General features: G+C 42.8%; 1 protein-coding gene across 1 annotated transcript; it reads left to right on the top strand.

Moving 5' to 3' along the window:
- The first annotated feature begins 1,225 nt into the window (after nucleotides 1-1,225).
- On the top strand, nucleotides 1,226-3,649 carry LOC131020691 (gibberellin 20 oxidase 2-like). The gene is made up of 3 exons (XM_057949675.1): nucleotides 1,226-1,774; nucleotides 2,331-2,652; nucleotides 3,205-3,649. Exons 1-3 carry the CDS (start codon nucleotides 1,302-1,304, stop codon nucleotides 3,454-3,456), a joined length of 1,047 nt encoding a protein of 348 aa, XP_057805658.1. The 5' UTR covers nucleotides 1,226-1,301; the 3' UTR covers nucleotides 3,457-3,649.
- The last annotated feature ends 8,629 nt before the right edge of the window (nucleotides 3,650-12,278 follow it).

The following is a 12,278-nucleotide window of genomic DNA, read 5'->3' as shown; positions in this document are numbered from 1 at the left end:
GGTGGAGAAACAGATTAGAGAGAGAGAAGAGGACGTCTATGACACTGGGATAGGGAGAGGTAACCGGCGGCCTCGTCGCCGCCGGAAGAGAAGAGAGGCCGAGGGAGATGGAGCTTTCGCGGCGGCGGACTAACAGATTTGCGGGGGAGCCGAGAGAGGGATGAACAGATTTGCGGGGAGCAGCGGCGGCGCCGCTGCTACCGGCGCTGACCTGGCCGAGAAAGAGAGGAGGGAGAGATGAGGCGGCTGGGAGGCGCCAGATCTGGAAAAGGGAAGAGCGGCTGCGGCGGTCGCTGTTAGGCTGCTGTTCCGGCCGAAAGATGGGAGACGATCGCTGGCGAAGGGAAGCAGACGGCTTGGAGGGGAGGAACTCCGGCGTGGGTGTGAGGATGTGAGAGGGTGTGCGTGTATGTGAGTGTGTGCGTGAGATTTGAGAGAAGAGAGAGAACAGAGATTTTAATTTAACAATTAGGGCATTATAATTGGGAAATCAGAGTTCATTTAATTAAAATGGAATAACAAAGCCAAACGACGTCGTATTATACGCGTGGCTTGCCACCGTGTTTAAAAAAGCCACGCGTAATGCCACGTCTTTAAAAAAAATTACCACGTCATCGCCGGTCAAACATAGTTGTGGTCGGAAATTTCGCCGGGTGCAATTCGCGACTAAATTAAAAGGTGGTGTATAATGGGGCTATTTTTGAAGGTCGTGTGCAATATGCCATTCTGATGAAAGTTCGTGTATTTTCTGGCTATTAACCCTAAAATTTAAAAACCTTTATATTTATTAATATAGTTTTAAAACTGACAATTAAATACTCCTAGTACATAGTGTATACTGTGTGCCACTCTTAATTTTTTGTATTTTTTTATTATTTTTTATTTAGCTTTTGTTTGTTATATTTTAATATAATTTTAAGATAATTAATTAGAATTCACTCATCTCATTAGGATTTATAATTATTTTTTTAATATTTAGTTGAATGAATAATGAATTATTTGGATTAATTAATTCAAAGTTATGATATATAATAATTTTAAAATTTTATTTTTTAGTGATGAATATTAATTAGAGTTCATCATATAATAATATGTTTTATTTTTATAACAAAGACTAATAAAATAAAGAAATTAAGAGTGTAACACGATGATACACGACCTGCCTAATTCCCTCTTCCTATATATAAACCACTCTTCTACCACACCACATGACTATATATTTACATCACAATGCACCCATATATTTACATCTAATTTGCTCAAAAAAACAAAAAACAATAATAATCTAAGTAGAAGGCTCAATGTCCTTCTCCGTCCTCCAACACCAATCCCACATCCCTTCCCAGTTCATCTGGCCCGACGACGAGAGGCCGGGCGCGGAGACGCCCCCGCCTCTCGACGTGCCTCCCGTTGACCTCGGGGGATTCCTGTCGGGGGACCCCGAGGCCGTGGCCAATGCGGCCCGCCTCATCGACCAGGCGTGCCGCAGCCACGGCTTCTTCCTCCTCGTCAACCACGGCATCGACGCGGCCCTCATCGACCGGGTCCACGCCGCGACCACCTCCTTCTTCGCCATGCCGCTCGCCGACAAGGAAAGGGCCCACCGGAAACCCGGCGAGCCCTGCGGCTACGCGAGCAGCTTCACCGACAGATTCTCCTCCAAGCTGCCGTGGAAGGAAACGCTGTCGTTTCGCTACAGCGCCGACCCCAACCTCGCCGGCATTGTCCAGACCTACTTCTCCCAGACTATGGGGGAAGACTACAAAGCCTTTGGGTGCGTTTGTCTTTTCTACGTTAATTATCGCAGCCCACCTTCATAAATTCTTAATATTTCCATTTTGCTTTATACATTTAGTATTCTATAAATTATTACTGACATTCTCAATTTTACAAGCTACGTAGAAGTGAAAGCATCTTTCATTCTTGTTTTTATTCCAAGTAAAATCTAATCTGTAAAATTAACTAATTATGCCAATTACAGTTGCTGAGGCATATATTAGAAACAGAAATAATATATATATAAAAAAGAAATTTAAATACTAACTTGGACTAAATATGAACAATGTTCATAGAAGAAACTAGGGCACTAATTAATAAGTAATGCATCCGCATGACAATTCTCGACCCATTTTAAGAGTCTCGGGCTTACATGCACGGACCGAGCACGTGACTATGCCTACAACAATCAAATTAAAGCCCGATACTCTTAAAATGGACCGAGTATTAATGTCATGCGATACGAGTGCATTACTTATTAAATAGTGTCCTACTTTTATAAACTCGTGAATTTTTGTTCTAGTTTCCAATGAATTAATTTGTGATATTTGCAGGAGGGTGGTGGAGGAGTATTGCTCGGAGATGAGCGGCGTGTGTTTGAAGGTGATGGAGGTTTTAGGCATAAGCTTGGGAGTGGGAGCGGATTGGTTCCGAGAGTTCTTCAAAGGAAACGATTCGATAATGAGATTAAACTATTACCCGGCGTGTCAGGAGGCGCATGCGGCGCTGGGCACCGGGCCCCACTGCGACCCCACCTCCCTCACCATTCTGCACCAGGACCAAGTCGCCGGCCTCCAGGTCTTCGTTGATCAACAATGGCATTCCATCACTCCCAACCCACACGCCTTTGTCGTCAACATTGGTGACACCTTCATGGTAAATTCTCATTCTCATTCTTTTATTTTCAGGCTCGTTGGCGCGTAAATACATCAACTTTGTTGCATTTCTAAAATTTAACATGGTTTTTATTTTATGCTCTCGAATACGCGAGCTTAGCGTTTTTTTTCTGATTTTTGACACCGACAAGAAAAAACCCTGACTCAAACTCCACGTCAACAGTAACGTAAATAGAGGTTTTTTTTTATGTTGGTGTCAAAAATTAGAAAAAACGCTAAGTTCTTGTTTTTGTGGGCAGAAAAATACTCCCTCCGTCCCACGAAGCTTGACCTGTTTCTAAAAATGGCAAAAAATTTACCTTTTATTCACCTTTTTCACTTTTTCACCTACCACACTTAACACACAAAATATAAATTTCTTAATTTTCGTGCCGAAAAGAATTGGGTCATGCTTCATGAGACGGAGGGAGTAAAAAACATGTTAAATTTCAGAAATGCAACAAAGTTCGTGTATTTAGATGCTAATAACCCTTTATTTCATTCAATTCTTGAGGGATATATATATGACGTAATCAATGATGTGTATGTATAGGCGCTGTCGAATGGGATCTACAAGGGGTGCCTGCACAGGGCGGTGGTGAACGGGGCGGCGGCGCGGAAGTCGCTGGCATTCTTTTTGTGTCCGAAGACGGACAGGATCGTGAGGCCGCCGCCGCAGCTGGGCGGCGCGAGGCTGTATCCGGACTTCACGTGGGCGGCGCTGCTGGAGTTCACGCAGAAGCACTACCGCGCCGACGCCAAGACGCTCGACGCCTTCGTCGCGTGGCTGCAACGCGATTCTTAATTTAATTTAATTTAATTTATAATTATGCGCGTGTTTAATTAGTTGATTGTGTAATAATTAATCAGATAATTGATTGTAGAGTTTGGCTTTCTCATGGAGTAGTTATATATATATATAGCTGCGTACGTGCGTGCATGATATATCAGTGTATAAATATGTGCATCTTTTATTCGAGAGGATGTGTGGATTGGTGATGCGTCTTTGCTATTAAGTGTGTTATTATATTGCCAGTTAAAAAATTGTAAATAAAATTTGAAAAATAAATAAAAACCTAATTAATAAAAGTAGAATTGAGCTTTAGATTGAGAGACAAAAATCCCTTTTACAATTTTTTTTTTTGATAAGGAAAGTAAATATTATAGAACGAAAAGGCACCAGTAGTTAGGGCTGGGAATCGGGTCGGGATCGGGTACCCTACCCGAAAAAATCGGGTACCCGGTCCCGATTAAGACGGAAAATCGATACCCGATCCCGAACCCGAAAAAAAATCGGGTACCCTAATACCCGACTCGGGTACCCGAGTCGGGTATTCGGGTACCCTAATTACCCGGTCAAAATTACATGTTTCAGGTCAAACTGTGTAAAATCGGGTATTTCGGGTATTAGGGTACCCGGTTTTCCTTAATCGGGTATTAGGGTACCCTAATACCTGAAAATACCCGATTTTTTAAAAAAAAATTCGAAAATGTAACCACTAATTTCATGCCCAATTGAAATTGAAATTGAAATTGAAATTAAGGAATTAAAATTTAATTAAATTGAAATTGAAATTAAGGAATTAAAATTTAATTAAATAATTTAAATACATTTAATTAAAAAATCGGGTATTTCGGGTATACCCGATACCCGATTTTTTAACACCCTAAATACCCGAACCCGACCCCGACCCCTAATTTTTCGGGTATAGGGTACCCGATACCCGATTTTTTCGGGTCGGGTATCGGGTACCCGATTACCCGATCCCGAAATTCCCACCCTAACCAGTAGTACCAAGAAGATTACAAAATCAGCGGGGATTCATAATTCGACATCCACCTATGAATCCCAACTCCATCATTAACAAAACCAAAAATTCTACCCCAACTCCACACTCTAGCTTTGATTTCTCCAAACAAGTTTGCACTCTCCCATCTTTTGTTCTCAAATCTACTCTCATTACGCATTTTCCAAATAAGCCAAGTAGTACAACACCAAAGAGCCATCAAGAGCTTCTTATTTCTTTTCCGGCCACTCAAACTAGTAAAGAACTGAAAGTGCGAGGACAGGTCATATGGCTGCGCCATGCTAACTCCGAGCCATTGAAAGATTGCTTCCCATACCTTTGAGGTCTTTGGACAGTGGATCAACAAGTGGTTCGTGGATTCCTGCCGATGAAAACAGGCGTTACATCCGACCTCGACTTCACACAACATCACATTTCTTCTCAAGAGATTGTCACACGTCGGAATTCTGTTCTTCAAAATTCTCCATGCGGTAAGCTTGACTTTGTTTGGAATAGGGATCTTCCACACCTTCGTACTCATATCAGTTTCCTCCACCGCCTCCGTAGTCTCGTTTGCTTGATTTTTAATAGCTTCATAAGCGGACTTGGTTGTAAAGCCTCTCCCGATGTCGCCACTCCATGTCCATCCGTCCTTGTTACCTGCACACAGATTAGTACCAGAAACAAGGCTAAGCAGCTCCGAAACTCCTTCCCTCTCTCTCTCAAACAGCTCTCTTCTCCACCTTAAATCCCAACACCATCCAGTATCAGTCCATTCCCCAACTTCACAGATTGCAGCTTCTTTATTCACACTCAACTGAAAAAGTCTAGGAAAAGTAAACTTCAACGGCTTTTGTCCAACCCACCACTGACTCCAGAATTTAAAGGTCTTCCCATCCCCCACCTTTGGCTTCAAATTTTGAACAAACCAAAAATTGCTCGCCCCTCCCGCCGCAGAAACAATCTTCGGCCACCACCCATCTCTAAATCTACCTTTCCCCGCATTTTCCAGACCTGTCTCTCCCCACTCAACCTCACCATAAATGGACCTAACAATTTTAGCCCAAAGCATGTCCCTTCCAGTAAGGTACCGCCACAACCATTTAACGATAAGTGCTTGATTAAACCACTCAATATTTTTAAGCCCCAAGCCTCCTTCATCTTTTGAAGCACAAAGCACCTTCCATTTCACCCAAGCAATCGCACTTTTACTAGAACCCCCTCCCCACAGAAAATTACCAAGTAAAGCATTTAGAGAACTCACAATTGATTTTGGTAAACAGGTAAAAGAGAGCTGGTAAATCGGTATAGATTGAAGCACAGCCTTCACCAAGGTCACACGGCCCGCGAGAGAGAACTTCCCATTTTTCCACGAATCGATTTTCTTTCTCACCTTCTCAACCAAGTATTTCCAATCAGCAACCTTTTTGCCCTTGCTACCCACTTTAATACCGAGGTAATTGAAAGGTAAGGAGCCTACATCACAACCCAAAACAGCCGCCATCAACTCGATCTTATCCTCCTCGACCCCAACTCCGAAGAGACAACATTTTTTGAAATTCACGGCAAGCCCTGACAGTAGCTGGAACACTCTGAGAATCCTTTTAACTGCCACTGCATTTCTTTCATCATCCTCCATCAAGAAGACCGTGTCATCAGCGTATTGGAGGTGCGGAATTGAAATGTAATCATTTCCTACCTTTACCGGGTTAATCAGCTCCTTCTCAATAGCTCTCGTGATCAAAGAGTGGAGCCCCTCCGCTGCAATAAGAAAGAGAAACGGGGAAAGCGGATCCCCCTGCCGTAATCCTCTTTCTAAACACACCTCACCAGATGGAGATCCATTCACCAAAATATTCGTCGTCGCCGAGGAGATACAACCTCGGATCCATTTCCTCCATAATGGCTCAAAATCCATTCTTTCAAGCATTAAATCCAAGAAATCCCACTCGACGGAGTCATATGCTTTCGCGAAATCCACCTTGAAGATAATCCTCCCTTTTCTCTTCTTAGTAGCCTCCGCGATTGCTTCATTTAGAACCACGACCCCATCAAGGATGTAACGGCCGCCAATGAAGGCACTCTGATTATCCGAAATAACTGAATCCATGACCTGTTTCATCCTATTCGCCAAAACCTTCGCAATGACTTTGTAGAGGCTACAAATAAGTGAAATAGGCCTAAACTCCTCAAGTGAGCAAGCTCCTTCTTTTTTAGGAATGAGAACGATGAATGAAGAGTTACATCCCCGAGGGATTTTGCCATTGGAGTGAAATTCAGTCATCACCTTTAAAAAATCTTTCTTGATAATCTCCCATGACGCTTTCCAGAACTTGAGGTTAAAGCCATCCGGTCCCGGGCTCTTGTCACCGTCACAGCTCCAAATGGCCTCTTTAATTTCTGATTCTGAAAAAGTTTTGATCAGCTCTGCATTATTTGCTGCAGAAATTTTCCGAGCAGTGAAATCTACCGGTATCATAGGTAGGACGCGCGGCGTCTTCTTGAAGTGATTCTCGAAGAACGTTTTGACGTTCTCCTTAATGGTCTTTGGATCCTCGATCCAGCAGCCCCCAACATCAAGCCCTGCAATTTCATTCTTCTTTCTTCTCCCAACAATTGCTTTGTGATAAAAACTAGTATTCAGATCGCCCTCTTTGACCCATTTGACTTTCGCCTTTTGTTGGAGAAGACTACATTTTTCTTTGGATTTAAGGAAAATCTTTGCTCGTAATTCATTTCTCCTGATTGTCTCACTCTCCTCAAGACCAAAGGTGTTATCAAAAATGTCCAGCTCCTGAAGTTCATCCTTAAGATCTGTCAATCCGTGCTCAATGTTGCCATAAATCCTCAGATTCCACTCTTTCAACGCACTCTTCACCAATTTCAATTTCTCTTTGAACACAAAGCAGCTCCATCCTCCAATCTTAGCTTCATCCCAAGATTTCCTTACCAACGCGCAAAAATCTGGGTGGGAGAGCCAAGAATTGAGGAACCTAAAAGGTTTGGGTCCCCAGTTCTTGGTTTTTGTAGTCAGGAAGATCGGGCAATGATCCGACACTGATCTCTGAAGCCCCCTTCCGACTGTGTCCGGCCATTCCTGCATCCATTTCTCGTTGACCATAAATCTGTCTAGTTTGCTCTTGCATCCTCCACCAGGTTGATACCACGTAAACTTTCTCCCCTGTGTTCTGATTTCCAGCAGATTACTTTGCCGAATAAAAGCGTCAAAAGACCTTGCATCTGCTTGATTAAAGACAACACCTTTCCCCACCCTTTCTCCCGGATCAGGCACTGCGTTGAAGTCGCCAAGAAAACACAGGCAATAGTCTTTGTTTTGAAGAGCAATGAGCTGTAATGTATCCCACAAAGATTCCTTTTCGGTGGTTCCCATGGGCGCATACACATTAACAAAACAACAATGCAGGCCTCCTTGTAGCCAAATCCCATTAACAATAACAGCCCCCGTCACGTTCCATTTACTAGTTGCCACAAACTTATCCTTGTTCCAGACCGATAGTATTCCACCCGATCTGCCTTCTGACTCCCTCACAGCCCAATCAAAATTACTCCTCCCCCACCACTTATCACACATTGAGGAACAGAAAATTTCCATTTTGGTTTCCTGAACAAAACAAAAATCTAAAGCATTTTTCCTAACCAATTCTCCGATATCACTCTGTTTAATGGAACTCCCCAAGCCTCTAATGTTGTAAGATAAAATATTCATTAAAAACCTGTTTCAATATCACCCACGACCTTCGGATGTCCTGCCTTCGCTCTTTGCTCCTTCAATTGCTCGATCATGATCGCGTCTTGGTGATTGCTCGACAAACCCAACTTTTTAGCAAAGAGCCATGTTCTTGTATCTTCATCTCTCTCCGAATTCTCCCAATCAGCCTCAGTAGATCGCGAACCGCTTCCATTCTTGCCCATCTCACCCTCTGATTCAATATCAGCAATGAAATTGCCCCAAACTTGATGCTGATTTTCGGTGGCTTTTGATTTCTGAGTTTTCTTCCTCGAACCTCCTCCTCTTCTGTTCGCCGCCGTTCCTTTCTTAGAAACAACCCCCGCAGTGAGAGAATCTGGTACCCTCGAGGGATCGCACTCCTCCCCCTCAAGTTCATTTTGAAATTCCTTCTCTTTCTCGTTTCTACTCCCTTCACTGATCTCTCTACCCCTACTCTCTGGCTCATTTGAAGGCGATTTATCAGTCCCTTCGGAGGAAACCCGCTGGAGTAATGTGAGAACGGTCCCTTTATCTGTGCCAGAGTAATGTGAGAACGGGCCATTAGTTTCCACAACCTTCCTCTCGAGTTCCGAGACGCCGTTTTTTTGAGTAACCGAATCGTTTCCTTCACCGTCCTCTGTTTCCGACTCGACGATGAAAGCCTTCGCCGGAGACTGTGAGATATCTTGTAAAGAACATTCTGAGTCAGCATCTTCGTCCAAAGACCACACCTCCTCCTCCGGGGAAACGAAATTATAGGGCATTTCTTCCACCCGGATTTGGAACGAAGCACCATCGATTTTACATTTCAGTATGTTTCCGATGGAGTTGAACCCAGTAGACATCTGTATAAAAGCCACGTCCAGCCTCTCTTTCGTTCTTGTTTTTTCTTCAATTTTCAGAAGCAACCCGAACCTCGCGCTTGCCGTACTGAAGAAACGGGAATTCCAAACATGTAGCGGGACTCCGGTCCATTTAGTCCAGACAACTCTTTGATAGTTGATATCAACAGATTTCCAAGGTCTCCACCACTGCAACCAGAAGTCTCTCCATTCGTTGAGCTTATTGAGATTTTCCTCGGTCGTCTGCTCGTTGCTGCTTTGGATTAGGACCATGTTGCCACCGAGGGAGTTCAGCTTAAAACAACCTGCGCATTCACTATTTATTTCATCTCGAACTTCCTCCCAGAGAAACTTAGATTTAATGTAACCTGTAAAAGCCCCATTAAGCCAAACCAAGTCTTCTTCCGTCGTCTGGAACTGTAATGTTTCATCATCAAGTTCTTTATCATCTTTAGCACCTGTAAGAGCTTCCTTAAACGAGACACCTGCGTGCCTATTATACACCTTCATGGTGCATGGCTGTATCTGTTCCAACTTCTTTTCTTTGACGCTATTCTGCTCATTCCTTCTCTTCTCATCAACCCTTTCGAATTTAGGTTTATAATCCCTTTGGAATTTAGGCTTATAAACTCTAATCTTATAACTGCCAATCCAAAGTTTGTTCAGGTCCACCAGTAAAGTCTCAGACCTCTCCACCTTTTCAAATCGAACAAAGCCGAACGGTCTTCCCCAAAGATCTCTCTTCCTTGGGCAGTATACATCCACCGTCTTCGCAACCGTCTCGAACTTACGTCTGAGAAAATGAAGGCTGCAATCCTCTGGGATGTTGTTAAAGAAAAAGGTTGTAGTGCCATCACGTTCATTCGAACTCCAATCTCTCCTCCCATTCAAAATGCTCCGATTCCAGCTTCTTGCCTGTTTTCTCTCGACATGTTTTGGACCAATCCCTCTTCTTCTCACCACTCTCCACTCTTTCTCGCTCTCTCTAGGCTCCATTGTAGAGAAAATCACCTGTTTTATGAAGTAATCAACTACAACGAACAATACATCAATCTAACCAAACAACTGTAATGTAAGCTCTGTCCTTAAACTTTGCTCATTTCAGTTCAAGTCTTGTCCATTCGTTTCAACATGGCACATTCAATTCATTACAATTATCCTACAATACATTCAACCCCAACAACAACCCATCTGCTTGAAAACCTTCAAGGTAATTTGCTGTCTCAAGTACTAAATTCAGTTCGCATCCATATCAACTGCACATCACCCGAGATAAGGAAGTAGAACTTAGCTTTTGAAAAGGAAGGGCTGACTTGCGAATGTGGACGCTGATATTTCGTAAAGAGTCGGAAGGCCTGGTTGGAGGCGCGTTCTCGCCGGACTTGAGGGCTGTGTTGGGCCTGTAGGCGTGGTCTCGCCGGAGTGGATAGTCTCGCTGGTCTGGAGTCGAAGGTAGCTACCGCAGGTTTCGCCGGAGGAAGGTGTCGCCGATCTGGAGTCGAAGGCAGGCTACTTCTGGGCGGCGGATCTGTGGGCGGATCTGGCTGATAACTGTGCGCGGTAGGGGAGGGCTCGGCTTAGAGGACGTGGCCGGCAAAGACCTTTGGGCGGCGGATCTGGACGCTGATCTTTCGTAAAGAATCGGAAGGCCTGGCTGGAAGTGCGATCTCGCCGGACTGGAGGGCTGCGATGGGCCTGGAGGAGTGGTCTCGCCGGAGTGAACTACTGAAAGTAACGAATTCCAGAGAGAGAAAAGCGAGATCTGATTGTGTCGATGGTCGTCGGAGGGAAGATGGCGGCGATGGTGGCGGTCCGGCTGACTGCTACTGTCGGCTGGAGCAGAGGGGGGCCAAGACCGGCGGCTGCCTCGCCGGAGGTAGCCTCAGCGACCGTGAGTCCGAGAGAGAGAGGTATCAGAGCTACGACCGTGATTATGAATTTTTATTTGGATATGGATTAATTCCCTTTTACAAATTCTTGAGACATGATCATGTTTCCAAGAATCAAATTATAATTTATTAATAAGTACTCCCTCCGTCCCGCGAGTCTTGACATGTTTGGGTTCGGCACGGGAATTAAGGAGTTGTAGATTAGTGTTTTAAGTGTGTAATTAATAAAGTATAAAATTAATAAAGTATGAGAGAGAAGGTAATAAAAGTGATAAAGTAGGAGAGAGAATATAATAAAGATGATAAAGTAGGAGAGAAAATGTAAAATTATTATCCAAAAAGAAAACGTGTCAAGATTCGTGGGACGGCCCAAAAAGGAAAACGTGTCAAGATTTGTGGGACAGAGGGAGTAGTTTTCTCTTCTAGCGAGTTGAATCACTCTTCCATCTCAAAATCAACAACAGCTAGACACCGTATATATAATTGGACTTAATTATTGAGGCATCTAAATCTTGGTATATTGTAAATATTCCAGGATTAATTCCACTTCTGGGAGTTGAAAGAAATGAGTAGAAGAATGAAGTTGCATGATTCAAAAATTGACTGGAAAAAGAGTTTTATTTGATTCGACGTCGCATAACTTTTTGAGTAGTCCTTTCATGATTTTTTTATTTTTTTTGAGAGAACTTTCATGAATTTTTCACTATTGGAAAAGTTGAAGAAGCACCAGATATATGGAATTGGAATCTAATTATTATGTTTGCATTAATTCCTTATTACAAGTTCTTTAGATTGATTGAAAGGTACTCTCTCCATCCCAGGTTAAGGACAACAAGATATTTGAAGTGGGATAACTCAAAAAGAAAAATAAGATATTTGAAATAAGACGGAGGAAGTAATAATTAATAAACTCAATATGATAAGTCGACAATAATTAATGTCCCTAGCTACATAAGATGTAAATTAGGTCGTGCTAGCCACGTGTCTACATCTGCAGACATAGTATATATATATAGAAGCATGAGAAAATATAACGTGTCTATTATTGATGTGATAATGTCACGTAAAAAGAAAGTTACCATATTTTACTCCAACTAAAGTGGGCACATCACTAATGGATACCTAATATTTTATTTAACATATGTATTGTTAGCGCTCGTGTTTGCATCATAGTATGAGATTTCAACTTTATTGTTTTTTTTTTTTAATAAAAATTCCATTTCAGCACGTTGTTGCCTTTGTCTTTTTTTTTTTTTGAATTATGGTTGCCTTTGTCTATTGGTTCGTACATTTTTCAATTATGTATAAAATTGACAGCGCCAGCTTTAGCCCAACCACAAAAAACTGCACACTATTTTTCATATGTAATCGCTATTGTA

Source organism: Salvia miltiorrhiza, chromosome 4 (genome assembly GCF_028751815.1).
Source record: "Salvia miltiorrhiza cultivar Shanhuang (shh) chromosome 4, IMPLAD_Smil_shh, whole genome shotgun sequence".
Lineage (NCBI taxonomy): Eukaryota > Viridiplantae > Streptophyta > Magnoliopsida > Lamiales > Lamiaceae > Salvia > Salvia miltiorrhiza.
This window is presented reverse-complemented; position numbering and strand designations above follow the sequence as displayed.

Excerpts from the sequence above, each read along its gene's own strand:
- LOC131020691 (XM_057949675.1), top strand. The coding sequence starts at position 1,302 with ATGTCCTTCTCCGTCCTCCAACACCAATCCCACATCCCTTCCCAGTTC. Across the intron at positions 1,775-2,330 it reads GAAGACTACAAAGCCTTTGG|GAGGGTGGTGGAGGAGTATT; the intron begins GTGCGTTTGTCT and ends TGATATTTGCAG. Across the intron at positions 2,653-3,204 it reads ACATTGGTGACACCTTCATG|GCGCTGTCGAATGGGATCTA; the intron begins GTAAATTCTCAT and ends GTGTATGTATAG.